General features: G+C 37.4%; 1 protein-coding gene across 5 annotated transcripts; it reads right to left on the bottom strand.

Annotated features, from left to right (window-relative positions):
- On the bottom strand, nt 1-27,590 carry OCIAD1 (OCIA domain containing 1). 5 transcript variants are annotated; one of them, XM_059161772.1, is made up of 9 exons: nt 27,357-27,585; nt 26,002-26,064; nt 24,871-24,951; nt 17,292-17,345; nt 10,856-10,903; nt 9,761-9,896; nt 7,702-7,877; nt 3,482-3,634; nt 1-761 (listed from the first exon to the last, which is right to left on the bottom strand). In XM_059161772.1, the coding sequence occupies exons 2-9, from the start codon at nt 26,057-26,059 to the stop codon at nt 724-726; spliced, it is 744 nt and encodes a 247-aa protein (XP_059017755.1). In that variant the 5' UTR covers nt 26,060-26,064; nt 27,357-27,585; the 3' UTR covers nt 1-723. The 5 variants fall into 5 exon arrangements, with proteins under 5 accessions (XP_059017755.1, XP_059017763.1, XP_059017783.1 ...); XM_059161780.1 differs by lacking the exon at nt 27,357-27,585 and adding an exon at nt 27,144-27,316; XM_059161800.1 differs by lacking the exon at nt 3,482-3,634 and having other exon boundaries at nt 7,657-7,877; nt 27,357-27,590.
- Between the last annotated feature and the right edge of the window lie 292 nt (nt 27,591-27,882).

Here is a 27,882-nt window from a genome sequence, read left to right on the forward strand (position 1 = left end):
TCGATAATGAGAAAAGTATACCAAATTTTTATTCTTGGGGAATCTGCCTATTTTTCAAATATGACCACTGCTTAAAGGTGCTGAGCTATTTACTGTGTTTATTTACACACGTCACACTCATTATACTATTAAATATTCAGAAACAGATAACTTCATTTCCTGTCCCTATCAACACTGCTTACTTATAATTATACTTAAAAATAGATTACAAACAATAAAACCATGAAACCAACAAAGATGCATGTTCCTTTATGTTTTATTCACCATAAACATTAATAAGTGAATACAGCAAACACTGGAGAAAGGCTTTTTAATAATTTCTGGATGTAAAGCTTAACACTTAAAATTATGCTTGCTCCCCCCACCCACCCCAATTCAACATGCAGGTATGTATTTTCATATATGCTGATCCCAGAGCAGACAATCTCTTTACAGTTTAAGAGAGTATCCTTACCCTGTAACTTAAACAATTTCACAAACTGTATGTGATTCTAGTATAATACCATCATTCAAACAGTTCTTCAAGAATACAGCCACACAACATTCACATTAAAATCTGTGTTTTTAAACATCATTTTAATAAGCCAAACCACAAGAACCCAGGTTCTAGTTTTAAATGTGTTTATGAAGACTGCTGCTGGGCTCAAGGCATGCAGATTTTCATGACCACCTAGATGAAGCTGGATATTGAAACGCCTTCAGTAGGTCCAATGATGCAATTTTTCACTCATCCCAAGTATCTCCATATTTGTTTACTTTGACTAGGAAAAAAGCACAAATAATCGATGATTCCAAATATTAACAAGTGAAAGATACTATTTCAAGGCTGCTACTATAATGCAAATTACGTTTCGGTCTCACTTTCAATAAATGCGCATGAGAGAAAGGGGCTAGCTACACTTTTGTGAACTGAAGGTTGGACATAAATAATGATGCACTCTACCAAGAACTTTACATCAATATTTGATCCTCATAATAACCATCCCCATTCGAAGGGGGAGAAAACAGATTAGTAACTTGCCCAAGGTACAAACCTAATAAAGCAAACAGAGCCAAAATCTGCACAAAGGTCTACTTAGGTCCAAAGCGTGGACACCTTCACAACTTTACCATACTAAGTGTAGTATATACTACAGCACATACAAAAAAATTACCACGAAATAAAAAATAATAACAAACACTTGAATTTTGTTTTCCACAAAAAAACAGTAACAAATGATCACATCTTCACGCTGTGGTTAATTCATTCCTCTCCCCCATGAACTGCAATACTATATACAAGAAGGAAATGGTTTCCAATATTCCTGTATTTTACATGAAACTACATTTTGTAATAAGCTCCTTTGTCTTCTCTACTCTTTTGCTCTCAGCCTCCCTTCTACATAGCCTTCCTCTGTGGACGACGAAGCTTCAAAGACTCGAGTATTCATAACCACGTAAAGCAGCCATTCTCAAAGTAGGGACGAGGGACCCCTCCCCCCAAGATTCTTTCAGGAAGTCTAAGTCAAACTACTGCGTTATTATTCTCAGATTACATACCTTTTCCCTATTTTGCCCCTTCCCTGGCCTTCATTCCATCATGAGCACAAGGCAGGCTTCTAGAATTTATGATATATGGTGCTGTCACTGCCTGATGGCTAATTGATAATATGCTTGCCTTTTTGAAATTTCTGTCTTCATTTCTAATTTAGGTAAATGTCAACAAACATAATCTACACAAACTAAGGTGAAAACTTTAAGTGATACTTTCTGACCAAGGGAAGCTACACTGTACTAACGTCAAATTTCCTGTCTAGATTCTAAAAAAGAACATTCTAAAAAAATCACCCAAACTATTTTGTAACTGTTTTTTTCTTGAAATTATATAGAGCACATGCCAAAAAATCCATTTTCTTCTTACAAAGAAAAGAATTATTCCACATTACTGTGTCATGTAACAGAGCTTCAGGGTTGTTCAGTCAAAACCACAAATGTCAAAATCCAGCAAATCCCAAAGATCTACCTTATTTCCTTTTGTAAACCTTTATTATTGAGGCCCGACCGAAACACTTCATATGCACTGATACATCAGTGCGTCCTATACTGTGCAGACATACAATAGAAAAGATTACAAAAATGAGAGAAATGCTACTGCCTGCCCTCATGGAGCTTACAGTCTAAATCCTCAAATTCAGAAAAAAGTACCAGTAAGTCTTTACATATTATAAAATAATGGCCACTGAATGCAAAATGATTATGCTACAAGTTTTTTTCTAATGATAAACATTAACAGGTATTTTTTATTATAAATCTATTTTAAAGCTGGATTTTTTACAATAATATGACAGCAGTATTACCCATGATTATGAAAACAGAATTCTAAATGAAGCAGCCACTAAACAGAAATAAAATTGGTTCTAAAAGAACAATCATAATAAAAAATACTCAGAATTTTACTGTATTTTTGCATTCTTTGTGGCATAGGGCTCTCAAGAAGCTATCAAGGATCTCTTCTTTCCTTCTTTTTTTTTTTAAAGTAATAAATAGAAAACCTTAATGACACTCTAAAATTCTTCAAAAATGTCATAAAATTCTACACTGATATAGGTACAAATCCCTGTTCAAAATGTCTTCTTCCATTAGGAGTAAACTTATTTCAGAAAATTTATTTTGGCTAATGTACAGCTGCTCCAGAAGGAATGAAAACAAGCTATGATTTTTAAATTTATAATTAATTATAGAGCAAAAGTACTACTGAAAAAAAGGTCAAACTCTTTCAGAAGTGCCCTAAAAGGTGGTTTATGATGCATATAACTTCTATTTCAATTTCACAAAACATGTAAGAAAATCAATTTCATTATTCGATCATGATTCTGTCATTCTGCTTGAAGTGGCATTACAGCCTGTTATAAATTTCAGGCAACCAGATCTGGTTTTATGCATTCGATGCATCATTTAAAAAACACTTATTAAGGGGCACCTGGGTGGCTCACAGTGGGTTAAAGCCTCTGCCTTCGGCTCGGGTCATGATCCCAGGGTCCTGGGATCGAGCCCCACGTCGGGCTCTCTGCTCAGCGGGGAGCCTGCTTCCTCCTCTCTCTCTGCCTGCCTCTCTGCCTACTTGTGATTTGTCAAAAAAAGTAAATAAAATCTTAAAAAAAAAAAAAAAAAAAAAACAAACACTTATTAAGTCCCAAGGTGATTTCTGATAAGAGAAAACATTCATAAGGATTTAGAATTTCTACAGCATATTAAAACTAGTCTTACTGTCTTAATTCATACCACTATTTGGACCTTATTATTTTTTAACACAAAATGGTCTTTGGAACAACTTAGAAAAGGAAGACTAATAACTGTGACAGAACTATACTTTTTTAAAAAAAAAGTTATTTTTGTTAATTGCGTGCGGAATTAAATCATGTATTAGTATCATTAATATTTTTAACTAATGCTGCAGTTCCCAAGCCTAAAGAGTAAAGTGATTCAGACTAAACTATCATACCTTCTTTTTTTGGCATTCTTTCCTGTATAGGCCTGACTGAGGGGTCAGTCTTATGTGTTAAAGTTACTTCATATGACTCTCTGTTCTTAGTCCTTAATTCCTCATATGTAATATTTTTTTTCTTAGGACTTTCTTCAGGGTAGGGATCAGGTCCTAAAACAACAAACAGTTAATAAATGGTGATAAAAGGATTTGAATAAACCCAAAGCAACTAAATTTTCTAAATGCTTCTTACCTACAATAAAAACAGAATAAAGTAAAATAGTCAAATTATTACCACCATTCCAAAGGTACTATGTTTTCCGCAAGATAATTAGAAAACAAAAACCTTCTTACACTTTTAAGCTTTTATTTCTAAAGTTTAAAATCCACATAAAAAAATTAAAAAGTAACCATGGCCAGAAGAATGGATATCATAATATATACCAGTTCAATTTATTTTCACTAAAATACTACTGTTTTAAACTGGAAAATTATTTGCACTGTTTGTACAATTAAAATTATACAAAAAATTTATCCTACTAGTGACAATTAAAATTTGACAATGCATATAATTTACTTAGTAATATTTTACATAGTTGAACATTCCTATAACCATAATCTATACATGAACAGCTATTTTTTTAAAAATGCTATCTTTATATTTAAACAAAAACACTTGGAAATAGCTCTTGAAAAGTATAAAATATAGTCTTTGATCACAATATGCGTCATTTTTACTCAGGTCTAATGAAGCAATACTGTGGCAGAAAAAAGTGGCAATGATCATTTTGGCCAGGGAAACAGCATCTATTCTTTATCTCTCCCAAAAAAAGTCAAGGTGGCAACGTATATATATCATCAAAGAGGTAAATACTGATGTAAAAATAGGGGAGTGGTTACTCTTACTATTAGATGACAGGAGCAAATATTAAACATAGTTTACAGAATGTATAACCAGCAAAAAAAATCATATAAACATTTTAAAAGAAATGAACTAATGCTAACGTAACATCGAGTCAACAGCTAATTAACTTACAAAGTCTTACACACCACTCCAGAAGTAATTTTCAAAAAGGTTCTCACATACAAATTGGACATATCATTTTATTAATATAATCATTAATTAAAATAATTTTTTAAAAAGCAGTTTCTTGTAAGTGGTATTTTGGAACTCTCCAGTAAGGTCCCAGTGAATAATCAGAATTTTCAAATCAACATAACTACACTTTAAATGTTTTCAAGCATAACCTTTTATTTTGCTACAAGTATACTGCACTGATACAAAGCAAAAGGCTTTAAATATTAATCTAGATATTATACCATTCTTGAAAACTAAATTTTTGCTAAAAAAGAATATAAAGAAAAATATTATAACCTTATACTGGGTTGAAAAAGCACCTGTATTTCACCATTAATGAGTAATTATTAAACTCCTTGCCCTTTACCATAATGATATTTTTAAGATTCTGAAGGAGACAGTGTGCACTAGATTACTAGTTAGGAACTACAAGTTCTTATTCTCACATTGCCAGCAATCAGTGAATGTCCTTGGGCAAATCACTAAACTTCTTTGAATCTTGGTTTTCTCAGTTGTGAAATACAGACATTTAACTAGATGATCTATCTCTTAAGTTCCTTCCAGGTCTAAAAGTTTTTCTCACTGAAAAGAAAATACTTGTTTGTTCTAAAATTCTGTGACAAATAATGGAAACATAGATCAGAAGATTAAGGAGAATTTCTTCCACTTACAAAGCCCAATGAAAATATTCTGCATTGTACAGGGAACATGACTTACTACTTTGGGACGGTTATGAAGAGCTGGAAGGAATGAAATATAAAACAGCAATGATCTGAATCTGACCGTAATAAACTACCTATAAGTCTAACAGCAATGAAAGAGTGCTTTCTACTTTGAAAGATTAGTAACTCTATCAACTCCTAGTACAAGCAAGCAGAATCAAATAGGGCAAAGAGGACTTTAACAAGAGGGGAGAACGTCCTGGCAAGGGAAGACAGCAGCGGGGGCAAAGCAGAGGCGGCTACAACTGGCCCATGTGGAGAGTGGTCAGAGTGGCAAACTCGATTTAGAGAAGGGACTGAGAAAGCAGAGCAATGGATGGATAGACAGCTACTCTCAAGGACATAAAATATATTAAAATATGGGCCTTGCTGCAGTCTGTGGGCAGATACCAAAAGGTTTTTATGTCTGTCTGCTTTTATTTGGAAAAGGAATTGTACAACACAGTATGGAATTTTCTAGTGTCAATGGAAGGAAAGATGGAAGTCATTACAAGGGAAGAAGTGATGCATGGCTAGAACACGAGTAGAATGGATTTGAACTTGAGAGACTAGGAAAATGAGAGCTGCAATGAGAAGTAACAGCTGCCTGTGAAGATAAATCCTCACCATTCTCTCCTAACTTGCCCACCTCCTTCTCTCTGACTAAGAGGTCTTTGTTTCCAAGCCCTGGCGGGGGAGAATCAAGGCTCCTCAATACCTTTCATCCACTTAAGAATGTCTTTAATTACTTTAACTTCCATTCTCTCCTGTTTCTTCTCTTCCAAAATGTTAATACTTACTGTCCCCACCCCAACCTGCTCTTAAGCAACGCTGTCCAATACCACTTTCTGTAATGATGAAAATGTTCTGTAGCTACCCATTCCAAGGGAGCAGCCACTAGCACACGTGGCTACTGAACAACTAAAATGCTACAAAGCAACTGAGGAATTGAATTTTCAATCTGATTTAATTTTAATTAAGTTAAATGGCCACATATATTTAGTGGCTACTTTATGTTCTAACCTACCTGGAAGCCCTTCTACAACTTCTGCAACATTACTTGACCTATACTCAACTTCTCCCTTCCCACCGTTTCCCCTCCCTCCCTTTAACCTACGCAGAGATCCAAATTTCTATCCCAAGCAGCGAAAGTGTTCCTTTAATCTTCTTTGTTCCTCATAGTTACTGGCTTACGGTATTTGCATTAAAGCAAATGTTTTCAAAGAATAATCTATCCGTAATCCCTTATCTAAAACTTGGTAGTCAGAAATGTTTCAGAATTCAGTTTCTCAGATTTTAGAAAGATATCATAGTATATAGCTTGTTAATGTGTCACTTAACCATAGAGTCAGATGTTTGAAGCAGCAACGCATAACCCCAAACATTAATATTTTGTACAACAAAATTCAAGACACATCATATTAAGATAAAGATGATATGGTCAGGGTTTGAAATGACTTAAGTTAGATTTCATCACCAGTTTAATTATAAAAAAAAGCTTTGTAGGGGTGGCTGACTGGCTCAGTTGGAAGAGCATGTGACGCTTGATCTTGGGGTCATGAGGTCTAGCCACATATCAGGAAAATAAATAATAAAAAAAATTAAAAATAAAGCTTTGTGGTTTTCAAAGTTTTTTGGATTTTAGGATTTTTAGATAAGGAACTGCAAAACCTGTACTTCCTGATTCTTCACTTTTCACCGCAAATTAGATTGAAACAAAACAAAAGGAAGTGAACATCTGTTAAGAGCCTATGACGTGGCAGTCTCATTTCATCTCATTCCCGAAGTTCTTTAAGAGGGATTATCGCTCCATTCCAGAGATCAAGGAACTGAAGGGATCACAAAGTTACTTGCCTAAAGTCCCACTAGCAAATTTCAATCATTCAAATCCAGGCCTTAATCCAAATTTGATGTTGTTTCACTTACATTCTGCGATCTTCAAAGCTAGCATTTACACAAACTTCACAAAGCATTTTCACATGGATTTTCTCACTTGACAAGAGTTCTGTAAGGCAGGTAATTATTGTTTTTCTCACATTACAGACAAAGAAGATGAAAGCCTTTAAGACCAGCCTAACAACTGTAACCTCTCCGAAGCCTCCCTGTGGCCCAATTTACCACTTCTTTGCAATAATCACTAAACTTTGTTAGTATTTTTGATTAGTGGGACATACTGATAATTTTTCCTTATATTTCTATATCTTCTAACAGTCTGAGAGTTTCTCAAGAACAAGAACCAGGTCTTACTCATCTATACTTCTTTCATGCCTAGTTGAGTGCCTGATACCTACTGGATATCAAAAAATGTTGAATGAATGAACAATCAGAAGAACAAACATGATGAGTTTAGGCTGATGGTGGAACATACAGGTGATATCCAGCAGAAAAGGTCATCAAATAAAGTTTATACATACGTTGGACCATATAATGCTGAAACTCATTTCAAGAGAAGTTTCTACCTTGGGCAACATGATCAGTAATACCAGTGGGAGTAGATTCATTCATAGAAGCACTGAATGGAATTGGCTCATAATGAGGAAGCATCTCTTTTTCTATGTTGTCTGCTGCTGGAGATGTCACAAAGGATGAATGACCACTCAAATTAGAGTCATATTTTGACTTCTGAGAATAGTGCCTGTAAATCATATTGTATAAGAAATACAAATTATTGCCTATATCCTAAAAAAAAAAAATGTGTTTAAGTATGAAGCTACTTATCTTACTTTCTAAGAAATTATGTAATTTTTACACGGTTATCTATAACAGTAAAATGAAGTCTGTTTCTCTCTGCCACAAAAACCTTACAAATAAGTTTTGACCCATTTATACAATATACAACTTAAAAACACCACTCTTAATACAGAAGAGAAATGTATATCCAATTTTCTAATTCCCAAGCTTCAGAGACCATTCTTAAAAAAAAATATTTGAGAGAGAAAGAATGTGCGTGAGCGGGTGGAAGGAGGGGCAGAGGGCCGAAGAAAATCTCAAGCAGACTCCCCACTAAGATGGGCTCTAACGTAGGGCTCAATTTCATGACCCTAGATCATGACTTGAGCTGAAATCAAGAATCAGGTGCTTATCCAACTCTGTCACCCAGGCACCCCACTTTAGAGATCATTTTAATGTGTTTAAAGTCCGTGGAGGGGTGCCTAAGTGGCTCGTTCAGTTAACCACCTGACTCAGGTCACGATCTCAGTCAAGGTCATGGAATTGAGCCCCATGCTTGAGACTTTTTCCCCCTCCCTCTCCTTCTCCTCTGTACCTAGGCCCGCTCACTGGCACATGCTGCTCGCTCTCTCTCCAAAATAATAAATAAATCTTAAAAAAAAAAAAAAGGTCCTTGGAAAGAAAAAAGTATTTAAATTTAGAAAATATATCCAGTTCCACATTAAGGGAAGTTACTTCCACAGCTAGCAGGCCATAAACACTATTTTGTTAAAGCAGATATATAAGTAATACTAGCTTTCATAGGGTTTACCATTTATAACAATTTAGGTATTACATCTACTTAATTACATTATCCAGATGGACAGATTCATTCATTTATACTTATGTAATTGAAACAAAACTTTGGAGAACATACTTAAAAAAATTTCCCTAATTTAAACAGAAGGATTAAGAAGTTGAAAGTTTAAGGGACCACCTGAGTGGCTCAGTGGGTTAAAACCTCTGCCTTCGGCTCAGGTCATGATCCCAGGGTCCTGGGATTGAGCCCCGCCATCCGGCTCTCTGCTCAGCAGGGAGCCTGCTTCTCCCTCTCTCTCTGCCTGCCTCTCTGCCTACCTGTGATCTATCTCTCTCTGTGTCAAATAAATAAATAAATAAATCTTAAAAAAAAAAAAAAAAGAAGTTGAAATTTAAGAAATGGGATGATAAAATCTGGGAAATCAAAAGAAAAGTCCAAAATTTAGTAAACAAAGGTATTTGCCAAATTAAAATCCTTTACTTCGTATAAGCACTCCTAACGGGCTGCAGCTCTATATTTAAAACAAAGACTGGGGGGGGTGCCTGGATGGCTCAGTCAGTTAAGCATCTGTCTTCAGTTCAGGTCATGATCCCAGGGTCCTGGGATCAAGCCCCATGTCAGGCTCCCTGTTCAGCTGGGAGCCTACTTCTACCTCTCCCCATACCCAGCCCATGCTCTCTCTCTCTCAAGTAAATAAATAAAATCTTAAAAATGAATACATAAATAAAAATAAAACAAAGGTAAGGGTGTCTGGCTTGCTCAGCTGGATAGAACATGGTGGCTCTTGATCTTGGGATCCTGAGTTCAAGCCCCAAGTTATGTGAAGAATTTATTCAAATAAGTAACTACAAATAAATAAAAATGAAACAAAGGTAGACATGTTTTACTACCCTTTTTAAAACAAAATAGCTTTAGCTTGCTGCAAACAGCAAGTTCCCAATAGTCCTTCAGCTTACAAACTGTTTCATGCCCTGAATTATGGCAGTAACCAGTTACAATTTTTTTAGCTAAAATTAAAAACCTTCAATAAAAATTAGAATTTGGCCTACCCAGATGGTGAAGATCGCCGTGCCTGTCCTGAGCGTAAAGCTTCTCCAAGAGGGGAATTCTCAAGATTTCTGAACTTCTCTTGGCAAGTTTTCACGTAAGAAAGCTTTCCAGCAAAGTATCCCATGATACAAGCAACTTATTTGTAAAAACAAACAAAAAAATGTAACTCAATTTGCCCATTTAAATAAAAATCTTTCCTAAAAAAACACTTTTTAAAGAAATGTGATCTTAAATAGGTCTTGACATGGGAAAACTGAGATCACATTAGATCAGATTCAGAGTACACAGAAAGATTCTGTAGACATAGATCACTTTCACAAAAGGAATAATCCAAAATAAAACTGCTCCAAGATATATAAATTCCACTTTACTCATTATTAATATAATCAGCAAAGATGTGATATAGGAATTAAGAGTTCTAGTCTACTCATAAGGATTTCAGGCCATTTCTTTTCCTGTAAGATGGGAATCATACTATTTGTCCAGCTAATTTTGTAAGACTGTTTTTAAAACTAGGTGCAACAAATTCCTTAAAGTAATAAATTATGAAGTGTACCTAAATGTTACTGTTGCCTTGTGTGTTTATTTACAATATGTAAGTGAGGCTAATCTGGAAAGATTCATAAAAGGTCTCAGGTGCTCTTTTTTAAAGCAATTTAGCTTCTTTCCTATAATCATACTATAACATTAGATAAATTATGCTTATTTACATCTTAAAATGTAAAGAGATTTTTAAAAGTTAGACTTAATTTTAAAAGACAATCTATTTCCGCACAGCTGGACAATTTTCTTTCCTCCAAAGAATTTATTTTAAAATACTATATAGTTTTACAAATTATTTAAAAGTAGCAATTTTATTACATTATAAAAGAAAAAAAATTCTCTTTCAAATAATTTGTAATTCTTAATGCTAACAGTAAAATGCCCAAGTAGTTGACTAGTCCATTTAATGAAAAGCTTAAATAAGCTGGTCAAAACAAATATCAAAACAAATAACCAAATAACAGTTATGAATTAGACAAAATAAAACATTTGGTAAAAACTAATTTTACTCAGGCAAGAAAGCTAAGAAAATGAGTGTTGCCCATACTTACATATAAGTTTAGGGATGGAACCATATTTGGGATGACTTGAAAGGATTCCTAAAGATAAAAGAACAGATATTTCTGAGTCATATTAACTGTTAGAGATAGACACATTTAGATAAGATAATTAAGATGTCTTATCTTTTATTAAAATAAAATAGGCATATGCCAAGTTTATGCTAAAAGTATATAAGAAAATGACAGAAATTATGATTTAAAAAATGCAAGAAAACGATTTTCTCTGAGCCATACTCTAATCTCTTCTAATGTGAGCAAGTAGTAAAAAGTTTAGCAATATAAAGATGCATCTATTACTCAGCAGCCTTGGGCAACCCACAAAGATAAAAGGAAAAATCAGGGCAGACTATCTTTAAGTATTATTACCTGACTATATTAGCTCTTTCCATCACCTCAGAGAAGTCTAAAAGCTACAGCTATTTAAAAAAGAGAACCAGGGGCACCTCGGTGGCTCAGTGGGTTAAAGCCTCTGCCTTTTGGCTCAGGTCATGATCCCAGGGTCCTGGGATCGAGCCCCACATCGGTCTCTCTGCTCAGCAGGAGCCTGCATCCCTCCCCCTCTCTGCCTGCCTGTCTGCCTACTTATGATCTCTGTCAAATAAATAAAATCTTTAAAAATAAATAAATAAAAATAAAAAAGAGAACCAAGTAAATTCAACATCAACAGAAATATGAAGACAATCCAAAAGACTCTACAAGCTATCAGAACAGGTGAATTTATTAGCAGGCTCACTTGATACAAGGTCAATATAAAAAAAAAATACTATACTTCCTGTATATGAGAAACAAACAAACCAAACCTTTTTCAAAGATACAATTTATTATAGCACCCAAAGACATCAAAGATCCAGGAGCAATCTAATGAATAATGTGAAGGATTTGTGCACTGGAAAGTACGAAACTCACGGAGAGAAATGAAAGCTAAGTAGAGAAATAATACATTCGTGTCCATAAAGGGAAGACTGCAAATACTGCCAGTATGACGACTGTCCATAAAGTCATCTATAAATTCAATCCAGTCCCAATTAAAAATCAAAGTGTTCCTAAAAGTTGAAAAACTTATTCTGAAAATCATGTGGAAATACAAAGAGCTGAGAACCAAGGCAATACTGAAAAACAACAGAAGTGAAAAACTGAGTACCAAATACAGAGATCTACAATAAAGCTACAGTAGCTACGACTGTTTTAAGTGCCAGAACAGATAAACCCATCAAAAACCAGAAGAGTCAAGAAACAGATCCATACATGGTCACTTATGACAAAGGCAACAGTGCATGCAGTGAACAAAGACAGTTCTTTCAAAATATAGTGAGCAGTCACCTCCATATCCCTAAGGAGGAAAAATGTACCTTTACCCTACACCTCACACCTGTACCTCAGAAATACTGCAGGTTCGGTTCAAGAGCACCACAATAAAGGGAGAATCACAATAAAATAAGTTCAATGCATTTTTTTGTTTCCCAGTGCATACAGAAGTTTATGCTGTCCTGTATTAAACATGCAATAATACTGTCTAAAAAAATGTATATAAATATTTTACTGCTAAGAAATTCTAACCATTGTCTGAGCTGTTGTAATCACTGATCACCATTACAAATATATAAGGGGAACATCTCCTGTGAGAATTGCCAAAATGTGACAGAGACACAAAATGAACAAATGCTGTTGAAAAAATGGCACCAATGAGACTTCTTCAAAGCAGAGTCGCCATAAACCTTAGATTTGTAAAAACCACAGTATCTGGGAAGCTCAATAAAACAAAGCACAGTAAAACAAAATGTGCCTATATTCAAAAACAATTCCTGGGGCACCTGGGTGGCTCAGTTATCGTCTGCCTTCAGCTCGGGTCACCATCCCAGTGTTCTGGGATAGAGACCCATAATGGGCTCCATGCTCAGTGCAGAGCCTACTTCTACCTCTCCAGCTCCCCTGAGCTTGTGTTCCCTATCTCTCTCTGACATAAATAAATAAAATCTTAAGAAAACAAAAAAACAAAACGATTCCAAATGACTTGAAAATTTAAGTATGAAAGAAAAAATAAAGCTCATAGAAAAAAGCGTTAGAGATTCCTCATGTCTGTTATTAGGCAAAGGTGTTGAGCGCATAAAGCCTTCATCATAAAAAACATGGTAAATTATTTTACATACTAAGAACTACAGTTAATCAGGGGAAAAAATAATCACAAGACATACATCTGACAAAAAATTCACTTCTAGAATATACAGAAAACCTCACAAAATCAACAGAAAAAGACAATCCAATGAAAAATGGACAACAGACCTGAACAGACACTTCGCTAAAAAAGAACATATTCAAGTGAGCTATAAACAAAAGAAAAGGTCCCCAACTTCATTAGTCATTAGGAAGATACAACTTAAAACCATAATCAGTCTTAACTATTCACTCACCACAATGGCTAAAATTCAAAGGACACGAAAAGAGGAAGTGACGGCGATAATGTGACACAAACAGAACTCTACTAATAAATTGGTGTGAGTGTACAATGGTCCAAACAATTTAGAAAGTCCGGCAGTATCCACCACAGCTGAAAATATACCTAATCTATGACCCAACAAAACGACTACCAAAAGGTACCGTATTCATAGCAGAACCATTTGTAATAGTCAAAACTGGAAATTACCAGGGCGCCTGGGTGGCTCAGTGGGTTAAGCCGCTGCCTTCGGCTCAGGTCATGATCTCAGCGTCCTGGGATCAAGTCCCGCATGGGGCTCTCTGCTCAGCAGGGAGCCTGCTTGCCTCTCTCTCTCTCTCTCTGCCTGCCTCTCTGTCTACTTGTAATCTCTCTCTGTCAAATAAATAAATAAAATCTTTAAAAAAAAAAAAAACAAACTGGAAATTACCCAATTGCCAATGTACAACAGAATGGATACACTGCTGTGGTGTATTTACACAGCAGAAAACTATACGGCAACCAGAATATATAATCTACAATTACATGCAACAATGTGGATGAATCTAGTATGTGTTAGAAAAACCAGCTCTCCAAATAAAAAGCTGATTTGGAATGTCGGTTGATTTCCATGGAGAAAATACTTGCACCATGACCAATTTCAAGCTATCAATGATTTCAACACTGGCTTGCCAAGCTGTTGAAAATTTAACAATCAGCTTTCTGGAAGTGGTACAAGCCAGCTCTAGTATACCACTGGATGAATCCAATAACTCTGAAGGAAGATATACAGAGGAATTCTTTTTTTTTTTTTTTTTTTAAAGATTTTATTTATTTATCAGAGAGAGAGGGGGAGAGAGCGAGCACAGGCAGACAGAATGGCAGGCAGAGGCAGAGGGAGAAGCAGGCTCCCTGCCAAGCAAGGAGCCCGACGTGGGACTCGATCCCAGGACGCTGGGATCATGACCTGAGCCGAAGGCAGCTGCTTAACCAACTGAGCCACCCAGGCGTCCCTACAGAGGAATTCTTAATTGTAGGATTTCATGTGTATGAAATACGAACTAAGTTATGCTATTAGCTTCAGGTACACAACCGACATGAGAAAAAGGAAGATAGTATCGATACCTACCTTCATTCAAAACTGTTCCTTCATTCTGTCTCCAAATAGTTAGAGACCACTTACAACACACAGACATTACCTACTAGAAAGTAGGAATAGAACAGTAAACAAGATGTTCTCTCTTGCTCTCAGAGTTTTTACAGTTTTGCCCTCTGATCAGTGCCAGAGATAGCCTGTTTCCTAAGAGGAAGTAGCAAGAATAGAGGCAAATAGACTTGTTGACGGCTAATTCAATACCCTTGGCAACAGATGGCTGCATTAATTATGCTGGCGGGGCAGATGGAGGTAGACAGTTTATGGAGATATTTAAGAGCTGGACTAGAATGAACACTCATTGGGCAAGGCAAATAAGAGGCAGAGGTTAAGGATAACGCCTTAGTTTCCTAGATGAAGAGTCCACCATTCAGACATGGGGACAAGAGAGAAACTGGTTTGGAGGCAAATGAACTCAGTTTGGGATTAAATAAGTCACTGTGAAGAGTCTGTAAGAAGGGCCATTCATGTGAACATATGCAAAATACGGTTCTGGAGCAGAGATGTAGGTGAGGGAGAATCACGGGGATTTAGAGCAATAGAGGGTCCTAAAGCCCACATTAGCACTCCCGTAATAGTTTACACAGACTGAAGACTGAAAGGCAAAGCAGAACTCTGAAGAACACAAGTGGAGGATGAAAACCCACATTAAAATATTAAGTACTGGCAGTTCTTGAATTTTTGTCTGTTGGTATTATCTGCCAAAAACAGTGTATAGTTAGTACATATTAGACACTCAGAACACATGAAAACATAGAGGAGTTTCCAGTGGCAGAAGAAAAATCAGAATGTGCTTTCACAGAAGTCAGGTGAAAAGAACCATTCCAGAGATTGGTTAAAGTCGTATAATCATCAGGAACAAAAACTGCCCATCGAATTTAGGCAACAAGGAAGCTGTCCTCGTAATATTCTGAAGTGTTGGTAAATGTCAGAACATATGCATAATCTTTTCACACAGATTGTAATGGGTTAAAAGAAGTAAAAATTGGGGGCACCTAGGTGGCTCAGTTGTTAACTGTCTGCCTTCGGCTTAGGTTATGATCGCAGGGTCCTGGGATGGAGCCCGAGCCCCACATCGGGCTCCCTGCTCAGCAGGAAGCCTGCTTCTCCTACTCTCGATCCCCTGCTTATGTTCCCTCTCTCACTATCTTTCTCTCTGTCAAATAAATCAATAAAATCTTAAAAAAAAAAAAAAAGAAAAAGAAGAAAAAAGTGAAGTGCTCATTTGTGAAGTTTGACTTCAAATGCAAGACAGCTGGGAACAGTTGGAAAGGGATATGAGGGAAGATCTTTCTTTTTTATGTTCTCAAGTTACAACAGACCTGGGCATGTTTAAATGTTCTGGGGGAAAAAAAATAGAGAACAAGTAGTGATAGAGCAGCTAAGACTATGCTGAGTATGACATAACACACTGTGGATGAAAGTACATACAAAATGCTAGGCATTCTGATTAAAGGCAAAATGTCTTGGTGGATTCTGAATTCCTTTTCTAAAGTCTTCCCAATTTCTTTTTTTTTTTTTTTTGGAGACTGACTTTATTAGGACACTGCATCCAAAACAAATCCTCAATACAACTTAACAATAACAAAATCCCTTAATCCTAGAAAATAGTTATATGAATAGCACATCAATGTATTTTTTATATTTTTATTCCAAATTATCAAAACCCTAGAAGTAACAACTCTGACAAAGTTATTGTATTATACAATAAACATTAATCCATAAATTAGGTTAATCATTTTCAGCAATTCTTTCCAAAAAATGGAGGGGCACCTGGGTGGCTCAGTTAGTTAAGTGTCCGACTCTTGGTTTCCATTCAGGTCATGATCTCAGGGTCATGAGATCAAAACCTACGTGGAGCTCAATGCTGGGTGTGGAACCTGCTTAAGATTCTCTCTTCCTCCCTCCCTCTGTCCCTCCTCTCCACTCACAGCATGCACAAACTCTCTCTAAAATAAATAAATAAAATCTTTTAAAAATAAAATAAAAATTAAAAATGGATTATTGAATTCTACTGTAAAGGCTCCAGGCTCAGACCTTACAGACAATTACAATCCTCTGGAAAAATGTCGTTCATCATGGTATGACTTTTGCAAATGAAATCACAGAGGCATAAAGTGCCACTGATGACAAGTCAAATCATCACCAAATGGTGACTAAAAATCCAGGAAGATTTTAGCTGTAAGAAAAATCTGCCTCCTCAGTTAGAAGTTCTAACATTTTCAGTGGGATTCACCCTATCCAAGAACAGCTCTATCACGATATATCTGCAACTTATAAAAGGAAATTTCTGCTTCAGTTGTGTGTGTAATTAGTTACGTAGGAGGAAGGCACTGTAATATTCACACCAAAAGAATCAGGGACAGAAAGTGGCCCCAACCCCCTTTCTATAAGATAAAACTCTGGTTTTAAAGAGCTAGAGAGCCACTAATCTTTAAACCAGTGCATTAAGAATTACCTGGAGCTTGTTAGAACAGATTCCTAGGCCCTACCTCAGAGATTCTGATTAAGGAGTTTTGGAACAGGGCCCATGAACTTGCATTTCTAATAAGATCCTAGGTAATAGTGATGGTGGCCTTCTTAGACCAGGTTTTTTCCTCTACCTCCCTGCAAACAGTCTGCAGGTTTTTAGTTACTTTCTTGCTCTTGTAGATTGTGAATGTTGCTACAGTGTCAGAGGACATCAAATTCTTAAGTCTATTTATGAGTCAGGGGTCCATGGAGACACAACTCTCCTAATGTTGGAGAAACATACCAATGATCATGTTTAATATGACATTACTATACTTTATCTAAAAATCAGGAAAACATAAAAACATAATGATATCCAAAATGCCAAATAAATCTGAAGTTTAAATATTTACCTTTACTAATTAATCCTTGAGTAATCAACATACTTGTTGCAGCCAAAGGCACAGCTAAAGGAAGAAAAAGAGCTTGTCAACATCAACAAAAAGAAAAGACTTAGATTATCTGAGATCACTAGGATAAATATGCATCAGTACAACTATCTAGGAACATCTTTACAAGAGATTTTTCCAGGGCACAAAAATCTGGCTCAGCTGATTAAGCGTTTGCCTTCAGCTCAGGTCATGATCTCAGGGTCCTGGGATCAAGCCCCACATAGGGATCCTTGCTCAGTGGGAGTCTGCTTCTTCTTCTGTCCCTCCTCGCTGCTCAGGCGTTTTCTCTCTCTCAAATAAATAAAATCTTAAAAAAAAAAAAATAAGATTTTTCCATTTTTAAAAGCTGTATTTTAGGGGCACCTGGGTGGCTCAGATGGTTAATCATCTGCCTTTGGCTCAGGTCATGATCCCAGAGTCCTGGGGCTCCTGGGATAGAGCCCCATGTTGGGCTCCTGGCTCAGCAGGGAGTCTGTTTCTCCTTCTCCCTTGGCCTCAGCCTCTTCCCCTCCCCCTACTCATGCTCTCCCTCTCTCTCTGTATCTCTCGGTCTCAAATGAATAAATAAAATCTTTTAAAAAATAAAATAAAATAAGAGCTGTACTATATACAATCAGAAGAAATAATAAACTAAGAGCTGTATTATATACAATCCATAGAAATATAAGAAAAAATTTAAATTTAAGAAAATATTATAAATATTAAACAATGTAACTCAAGAACCATCTAGATTTGGCTTTAAAAGGGCCATTCATTAATATCACCAATAAAGACAACATTCTAAATAGGGACCAAAAGTCATTTCTGAATTAGAGTAAGAGGGAATTAATAAGAGGCAAGAAGTAGTATTACAGTAAGAGCCACTACTGAATAAGTACTAAATTCCATGGCCCCTGCTAAATGCCTTATATACGTTTTCTCATTTACTTTTAACGTATCTCTAGAGTTATTTTTTTTTAATTACTGCCCTTTTAAAGGTAAGAAAATTGAAACTCAGAGATGTTAAGGTTAAGTAATTTGCTCAAGGCCATACAGCTACTTCAATGGCAATTCCAGATTCTAACTGTCTGATATCGTTATCTCAAGCTTTTAAGTTCTGTAGTACACTGTATGAACCAAAACACAAGAAATACTTGTCGACAATTACACGGTGACGGGGGCAAGAATACACAAGAATACATTTTAAATACTATAGTTTTTTCTTCTAAACCAGTGTATTCCTCAAAACTAAGTGAAAATATTACATAATGCAACACTGTGTCAACTACATTTAATTTTTAAAAATCTACATATGTACCCATATTAACCCAGACTGAAAAATCCAAAGCTCTCCATCATAATCTCCAAAAAGCTCATAATTAAATATCACTGTTTTTTCCACCAGCACTGTCCAAAAGAATTTTCTGTGATGATGGCAGTAGTCTGTATCCGTGTTTTCCCATTAGGTAGTAGGCAGAAAAGATTTAAAATAGGAACCCTGAGACTGCCATCCTTAAAAAGACCTCCTTACAATGTCCTTGCCTGATGTGGGAACGTGGCTAGTAAACAGTTCTCTACAAGTGATAAAAAACTTGACCTGAGTAAGTGGCTCACTGTGCCTAAACTGCTTATACAAATATAGCTTATGCTGAACACCTGCTTTCCTTCTGAGAATCTGGAATTTTGGTACTTGCTAGGTTGAGCTCATGGGACCAGCCCTCTGTTATTGTAAAAACCCCGGGCACTGAGTCTTTTTTACTGAGCGTCCTTGGTGGGTAACACTTCACTCACATTATCACAACTCAGCTGGAGAAAATTATCACGTCCACTGGTGTGTGACTCTACTAGCAGAGTCCTAGAAGTCTTGCTTGGTCTACCTGGTCTTCTTTGGACTTGAACCCACACTCCTTTCCTTTTGCTGATTTTACTTCGTATCTTTTCTGCTATAAAGTATTTCAAATTTAACTAGCCACATGTGGCTGCCACACTAGAGAGCATAGTTTCAGACCAGGGGTTGGGAAATGTTCTATAAAGACCCAGATGGTAAATATTATAGGTTTCACAGGCCACAGGTCTGTCTCATCTACTCAACTGCCAATTATAACCAAATGCATTGAGCAATAATAAACAAATGAACATATGGATGCAAAAATATAAATGTAATGTGATTTTCACATGTAACAAGATATTGTAACTCTTGATTTTTGTCAACCATCTAAAAATAAAAATGTAGAAACTATTCTTACCTCATGGCCATACAATAACAGATTTGGCCCTTAGGCTATAGTTTGCTCAACTTTGGTCTATACCCCATGAGCACTCAAAAACTAAGGTAATTTAAGACCTCTGAACTATTAGAGATCTCATGATTGAAATCCATTAATTTTGGACTAGGGCATTAGCTCTGTCCAAACACAATCTGCAGAAATCCTAAGGTTTAAATCCTTTGTCTACTACTTACGAATGGATTTTACTTTTGCTAGAAAAATACGTTCTTTAAGGTTGGTTGGTTAAGATACTTAATGAATTATCGTTTAATGGCTTTTTGGCGGACAGGTCTCTTTCCATTACAGCGTCAGTAAAATTTGTTATCATTTTCCCCCTTCAGCTTGACTCAAGGATGGCAACATGAAGCACTGAAGAATCACACAAGGATAAAACGTACTGAGTCAGCTGGCCATCTCACTTTGTCCTTAGGCCAAGATGGTATAATACAGAGAGTAACAGTTTGGTTAAAATTCTAGTACTAGTTCTGCCATTCACTACTACCTCTTTATATAAATTTCTTAACTTCTTTTCGTGCTATAATGGATAACGGATTAGAACTAACATCTGGTCTCATGTATTTTGTCACCGTAAAAGAGAATGGTAAAACCAAAACAGACTTCAGAGATTATCCAATCTTTATCTTAACCAGAGTAAACTGATAATTGGAAAAAGTAAGTCATGTGCTCAAAAGCAACAAAGACAGGGGCACCTGGGTGGCTCCGCCGGCTAAGTGACTGCCTTTGACTGCTTTGGCTCATGACCCCAGGTGCTGGCATGGAATCCCATGTCAGGCTCCCTGCTCAGCGGGGAGTCTGCTTCTTCCTCTCCCTCTTCCCACAACTTCTGCTCACTCTCTTTTGCTCTGCTCTCTCTCAAATAAAATCTTTTAAAAAAGGAAAAAAGCAACACAGGTGGATAGTTTATGGTAGAGCTGGGTCTAAAACCCAGGTTTCCTGACCGCCAGGTCCACAGCCTTTTCCACTGCAGTATGACTCCTATCTCAAAGTCTGTTTTAAAATGTTTCTTTATGCAAACCAGTACTACTGCTGACCAGAAGCTTTTTTGCACTATGACCCCTGACCCCAGTCCTGACCATATCCAATATGAGGACCCTAAAATTCCTAAACTCTTCTCCTCTTACAGTAACAAAATGCTAATCTAAATTTGTAACTGTGTTCAACTGAAACATTTATTTTGTAAAATCACGGTAGCACAAATAGCCAAATACAGACAGTTTAACACTTACAAAATAAATTGAGTCAATCCTCATAATAATCCTATGAAATCAGTTATTATCCCCATGTAGATTAGGAAACTGAGGTATACAGGCATCAGGTGCTTGTCCAAAATATGAAAGCTAAATGATGGATGGAGCTGGGATCTGGATCCAGACAGGCACCAAAGTCTACACTCCTCAATCAGTATACTATCTCATTAGGAAACCGACAGTACAGCACGGCACCTGGCTTTCTCAGTTAGTGGAGTATGCAACTCCTGATCTTGAGGTTGTGGGTTTGAGCCTCACACTGGGTGTAGAAATTACTTAAAAATAAAATTTAAAAAAAAAAAAAAAAGAGAGAGAGGGAGAAGAAAAGAAAGAGAACCAATAGTACACATGTGTATTATCCACAAAATCTATAAATGATGCATAAAACCGGTATAATTCATATACTTTTTCACTAATTCCCGAAGTTGATAACTGTTATATGTAATACACATTAAACTACCCTTTATGTAATAGATTCCTTCATTACCTCTACGTATGGGCACAGATATAACCAGTTTGTGGTTAGTGCATAAGACGACAATTTTAAGGGCCCTGGAAATAAGATCCCCTCATAGTTGTATTTTAAAATTAAGTAGATTAAAGTAGAAATAAACAAGTTACCATAAAGAGAATGAACCTAGATCAAACCTAATTTTAAACCAAGAGGACTATATTTAACAGATCTTAAAAAATGTGTAAAAATTACCCTAGGAAGTACTTTTTCTACTCATTCCTACTTCCACCACGCCTTTTTTAAAAATCAATGGACATAAAATGATACTCTCCAAAGTAACATGGATTCCATAAATTCATTGATATAAAGTTAACATCACATACTGCATATTTAACATATATAAACATGCATATCCTTATACAAAGACACAAATATTAATGTATAAAATTTCCTAATACATGACTAATAGTTCTCCTGATAACCTTATGTTGAACTGCCTATTGTCCATGGTTACAGCCAAGGTTCTGTGTTTTCCATGCTTGATGTTACTGCAACATGCAACACCTAGCCTATCTGCTTTAAAAAGTAACCATTACATACTCATGTCCTAGTATAAGCTATTCAGTAATTTCCCCATAATCGATATGGTATGTAACTAACAAGCTGAAATACAACTAATGAGGTATGCTTCCCAACTTGTGATTAATCTGGTTTGTTAAAACATTTTATTTTTAAGTAATCTCTACATACAACGTCAAGCTCGAACTCACAACCCCAAGATCAACAGTCACATGCTCTACCAGATGAACCAGCCAGGCCCCCACGATTCATCTGTTTGATACACAGAATTACTGAGGTTCCCACTGTTCATATACTTCACGTCCTACTTTTAATAGGCATACACGAGTACTCTACCTACTGATCGTACTCTTCCACACTTCTAGCGTAATGCTGTTACAGCTATTTAGAATGTTAAACCTATAAAGCAAGTAGCTTAAATTTACCAGCCAGCAATTAATCCGGACACCACAGTATCTACATGGCCATGAGCCCAACATTACAATGATCCCAAATCCCTACCCACCAGACTTGTTTTCTTAATTGTGTCAAAAGTAGACTTGAAAATAGACCATTGTATCTATCTACTCTAGGCAACCCACAAAGACAAAATATCTGTTGCCAGAGTACAACTGACTTCCCTGAGAAATTATTGCCTATGGGCCATGAAAACATTTTACAGGTCCCTGATCCACGACGACTGCGGATCTAAAAGAATTGTTCTCACCCGCAGATGTGATCCTCATCTAATTCTTACTCGGGTTCTTTCTAGCTTGAAAGCTCTGAAAGTCTCTGAATATCTGAACTGAAGATAAAATGCACAAGCTTATATGAAACTCCTATTTTCTTTTCAGTCTCTGTTGATTATTTTACCACCACCTGTTGCCTTACGCAGGGGTGCTACCCAAACTTCTGCCTACCATTCCTACATATTAACCACATGAGAGATATTGTGCTTTTATTCCTACACTTACTAATCATTACTTTATAATTTAATGATTACTCATTATTTATTAATTATTCCTACACTTAACTCCTTGAATTCACCAATACAACTATATCTCCAACCCTAATTTCTCACATACACCTTTGCTCTCTAGGTGCTTACAAATCTTCTATAATCATATGCTGCACCAGGAAAGACTGTCCAAACGAGATTCCTCCTTCAAACAGTAACTCCTACGGACTAAATATCTTTTAATCTGTAATGTCATTGTTAGTCTCCTAAGATGGGTATCTTGAAGTTAATACCGTTATAGTCAGTTTATTTTAAAATCCTGTTATCTATCTTTTAAAAGAGATGCCATCCCATCTTCTGTAGTCCAAATGACACTACACTCCATGACACCTCAATGACTGCATGCCTGAGGTACTGCCAAAAGCTCGTAAGACTTCATAAAGTGTTACCTCTTATCCTTCTAAGCCATCCTGCACACTGCTACCTCATCTCCCTTTTAAAAATCTGCAAACCAATCCCTTGGGCACAGAACCGAAAATATGTAATGAATCAAATCTTCAACTTTTTGGTATTGCGTTCATTTACCACCCCCAACAAAAGACCCCATTCCAATCAATTCAGCCTCAAGGCTCCAGTTCAGATGAAGTTACCATAGATTCTGCCTTTGCTCACTTTTCCTTTATGTAAATGTTCTTCTACCCCCATTCTACTTTATTTAATTCAAGTCCTATTAGTTGTTGAGTCTCATTTGTTTGATAAGGACTTTTTTAGTTAAATCAACTCCAATTAATTTATCCCTTTTAAAAATTCCTACTGCCATTATGTATTTAATCTTTCTCCATGTGTTTCATGTGTTAGCTTTGTCTCAATTACAACAAAAAATCTACTTCAGGACAAAGACTAGGTCTCATAAAACTTATCTACCAAGCACTGAAACCGTAAACACCAGGCCAACTGATAAAAATGTAAATCATTCTTTAATTATTTAAGTCGCCCCTTCCCTTTCTAAAATTCCACTGTTTTTTTATAGAATCACTTTATCTGAGGGGCACCTGGGTGGCTCAGTTGGTTAAGCATCTGCTTCAGCTCAGGTCATGATCCCAGAGTCCTGGGATCAAGCCCCACAGCACCCTACCTCAGGTTCCCCGTTCTGGAGTCAATCTGCTTTTCCCTTTCCCTCTCCCCCTGCTCGTTCACACATTCTCTCTCTCTCTCTCTCTCTCAAAAATAAATAAAATCTTAAAAATATATATATAATATGAAAGGACTGCAGTGATCAGATGAAGCAACTTCAGGACTCTGTTCAAAAATAAGATTCTAGGGGCGCCTGGGTGGCTCAGTGGGTTAAGCCGCTGCCTTTGGCTCAGGTCATGATCTCGGGGTCCTGGGATCGAGTCCCGCATCAGGCTCTCTGCCTAGCAGGGAGCCTGCTTCCTCCTCTCTCTCTCTCTGCCTGCCTCTCTGCCTACTTGTAATCTCTCTCTGTCAAATAAATAAATAAAATCTTTAAAAAAAAAAAAAAAGATTCTATTTTATGCTGCTTTCAACAATGTCTGTATTTAAAAAATAAAATCTTCATGTATGAAGTCTCTAGTTGTAAATGAGGACCCAGGAGCATAACAGTATTTCACAATATAAAGTGGACACTAACTAGGTTTTATAATAGTCAGAAATCTAAGAGTTAAAATCACACACTTCTGTCTCAGACAGACTTGGCTTCAAGTCCAGACATTATGACTCATAGCTCATTTAACATCTCTAAATTTCAATTTCTTCATTTTTAAGGTGAGAGTAGTAGTTATCAATCTAATTGGGTGGTTTTTATATAATCCACATACACTCAGTAAATGCTAGTTGTTACTGTTACCAACAAAATTAACTCATGGTCTTGAATAAAGTTCTACAAATTATTACTTTAAATATGTACAATTTGTTTCCCTTAATCGATCTTTTTTAGCAGTAACCATACTACACCAAAAGTGTGCCAATTTTTTCTATACGAAGTCACAATAATTTTGGATACTAAAGGTGAAATTTTGTTGATTAGAAAACTTACATCTGAACCAGAAGCTTTCATCGTTGCACTCTGCGAAGACTCTTCTTTCTTCCTCTGTTGGAATGTAATCAGCCCCTATGTCTTTTTACCAAGGAAAATTGGCAAACATTAAAATGCCCATGGAAAAGCTAAGCCTAAAAATTTAATTCAATCTCAACATTAACAAAACACATCCAATTTTTTTAAATGAAACAAATGCCTCATAAACTTTTTTTAAAATTTAAATTCAACTTATTTAGTTTCAGGGGTAGAATTTAGTGATTCATCAGCTGCATGTAACACCCAGTGCTCATTCCATTAAGTGTCCTCCTTAATGTCCATCACCCACATACCCCATCTCTCCACCCACCTCCCCTCCAGCAACCCTCAGATTGCTCCCTACAGTTAAGAGTCTCTAAACAGGGACGCCTGGGTGGTTCAGTTGGTTAAGCAGCTGCCTTCGGCTCAGGTCATGATCCCAGTGTCCTGGGATCGAGTCCCACATCAGGCTCCTTGCTCAGCAGGGAGCCTGCTTCTCCCTCTGCCTCTGCCTGCCATTCTGTCTGCCTGTGCTTGCTCTTTCTCCCTCTCTCTCTCTGACAAATAAAATCTTAAAAAAAAAAAAAAAAAAAGAGTCTCTAAACAACGGGCTTATAAACTTGAAGCAAACTGACTTCAAAGAGAAGTCAGTGCTACTATTAGTCAGGACTGACTACATAATGTGCTGGTCCAGTGCAAAATGAAAATTTGGAACCATTTACTCAAATTATTAAGAATTTCAAGATGGGGGTGCCTGCGTGGCAAAGCCAATTAAGTGTCCTGACTCTTGGTTTTGGCTCAGGTCATGAAGTCAGGATCCTGGGATCTAGCCCCATGTCAAGCTCCACACTCAGGAAGTCGGCTTGGGCTTCTCACTCCCTTTTCCCCTCCCACCATGCACACCCGCATGCATGCTCTCTCTCTCTCTCTCTAAAATAAATCCTAAAAAAAAAAAAAAAAGAATTCCAAGATGGCAACAGATCATTAGAGTGAATCCCTGTCCCATTGCACAGGTCACACACCCCCTAAACCAGGCCAGTTGCTGCTACTCAAGGCAGTGAGTTTTTATACATAAAAAGGGCTTCTAATTATAAATATTTAATTGATAGTTACGGGGAATTGGTCTTGGAACTTCTGCATTCGGCTCTTGAAAATCAGCTCTCCCATTCATTTTTCCTGCATCAAAAACATTTCAGCATTAGAAATCATTCAACAGACCAAACTCAAGTAAGACACAGCATAGTAAAATCACCAGTCTACAGGCCAAACAAGCAACAAATACTTACTAGACACTACTACATCTGAAGTACCTGACATAATAAAAAGTGACCTAAATAAAAATGTAACCGACCTATTAACTTACTTGGATCTGATTACCCATCTTAGGTCCCTTAACTGAAAAAGAATAGGTCCTTTTTAATTATCAACAGATTATGTCAAATTAAGATATAAAATGGTACCAAAGAAATACACATCTCTCTCCTCCTGAAGCTTGGTGATGTCACACTACCTATCTTGTTGTCCTTTCACAAATATATGCACAAAGATTACGATGATTTCCCAAATTAGAAGAAGAAACACCTCAAAATTCATTTCTGGGCTTCCATCTTTTTTTAAAAAATGAAATAATCATCAGGAAACCCACAACCTCCTCCACAAAGCACTACTCCACAGAAACTGAATAACAAAGACGTCATATTCTTCTCCCTGTCGTTAAAGCTAACAGCAAATTCTGCATCCTCCAAACTTTCCTCGCTCTCTAGAGACTCAGAATGTATGATTTCAAAATGCAAAATTTCAAGAACATACGTTATTTACTTATTTTTTTTTTAACCCCGTATCTCAGGATTTAAGAGACCAACAGACTGGATAACTGCGTATTTTACAGAATGTTCACACAGGACCATGATAATTCCCATCTTAAAAGCCATTTACACAAAAACGAGAAATGGCATACACGGTGGGAATAGCAACCGAGGCTATTTCACTCAATAAAGCATCACTGAGGGCCCACTGTAGGCCAATCCCTTGCACAGGAAAAAGAAACAGAAAGGGTAAAATGAACTCCTGGACGGATGGAGCTTGCTAAACAGACTACCTATGAAACGTTATTTTCCGCAATAGCATCCTACTTAGAAACCCTAGCGACAGGGCTGACAAGGCCCCTTCAACAACACAATTTTAACCTCTTAATGCTACAAAAAAAAAAAAGGCTGAATCCCGCACTGCACAGCCACAACCCCCGCGTCTCCCACCTGCAACACCCCGGGACACACATCAGTCACCACGAAATCACCCCCTCGCCTCCCCCAGGCACCCGCACTCGGGAGCCCGAGAGCCAGCGGGCGACCTGCCCACTCTCGCAGGCGGGAAAATGGCGGAAGGTGCAGGGTAGCGGCTGGCCGCTCGGAGGCGGTGAGTGGCCAGGTGGGGGGCGGAATGGAGGCTCATTGCGTCACCTCACCCACCTCCGGACCACAGCGGCGATCGCGCGGCGAGCCGAGGCGATCGGGGGCAGAAGGCCTCGAGGGGACCCGAGAGGGCTCAAGGAGGAAGAAGAGCCCGCGGAAACCCTCAGACGCGCGGCACCGCAGCAGAGTTGGGGGTGGGGAGCAGCCAGCCACTCTGCCTCCAAGAAGTCACCCAAATACGGGCTCAAAATGACCGCGACCCGGAAGCAATGGCCACCTGTGGGCGGAAATAACGTCAAGACCTCCCTGCGGAACCCAAACGCTCTCAGCCTCGGACTGGAAGGCAGCGCCCGCGTCTGTCGGCCCCGCCCTCCTCTGCCCGCCCCTCCTCCCTTTTCCCCCGGGCCGCGGCGCTCGCGAGCTGCACTGCGGCTGCGCGCGCCCCTCTGCGGGTGCGGACCCCGCCCCGCCCCCTCGTTGAGGTCCAGGGGTGGCTTGATTTCAGGCTCTAGTGTCGTACCTTTGTGGCCTTCCAGTGACAGGTTGACAGGAAAGTTCAGGAACCCCTTTTTAAACCCGTTAT

Source organism: Mustela lutreola, chromosome 1, assembly GCF_030435805.1.
Source record: "Mustela lutreola isolate mMusLut2 chromosome 1, mMusLut2.pri, whole genome shotgun sequence".
NCBI lineage: Eukaryota > Metazoa > Chordata > Mammalia > Carnivora > Mustelidae > Mustela > Mustela lutreola.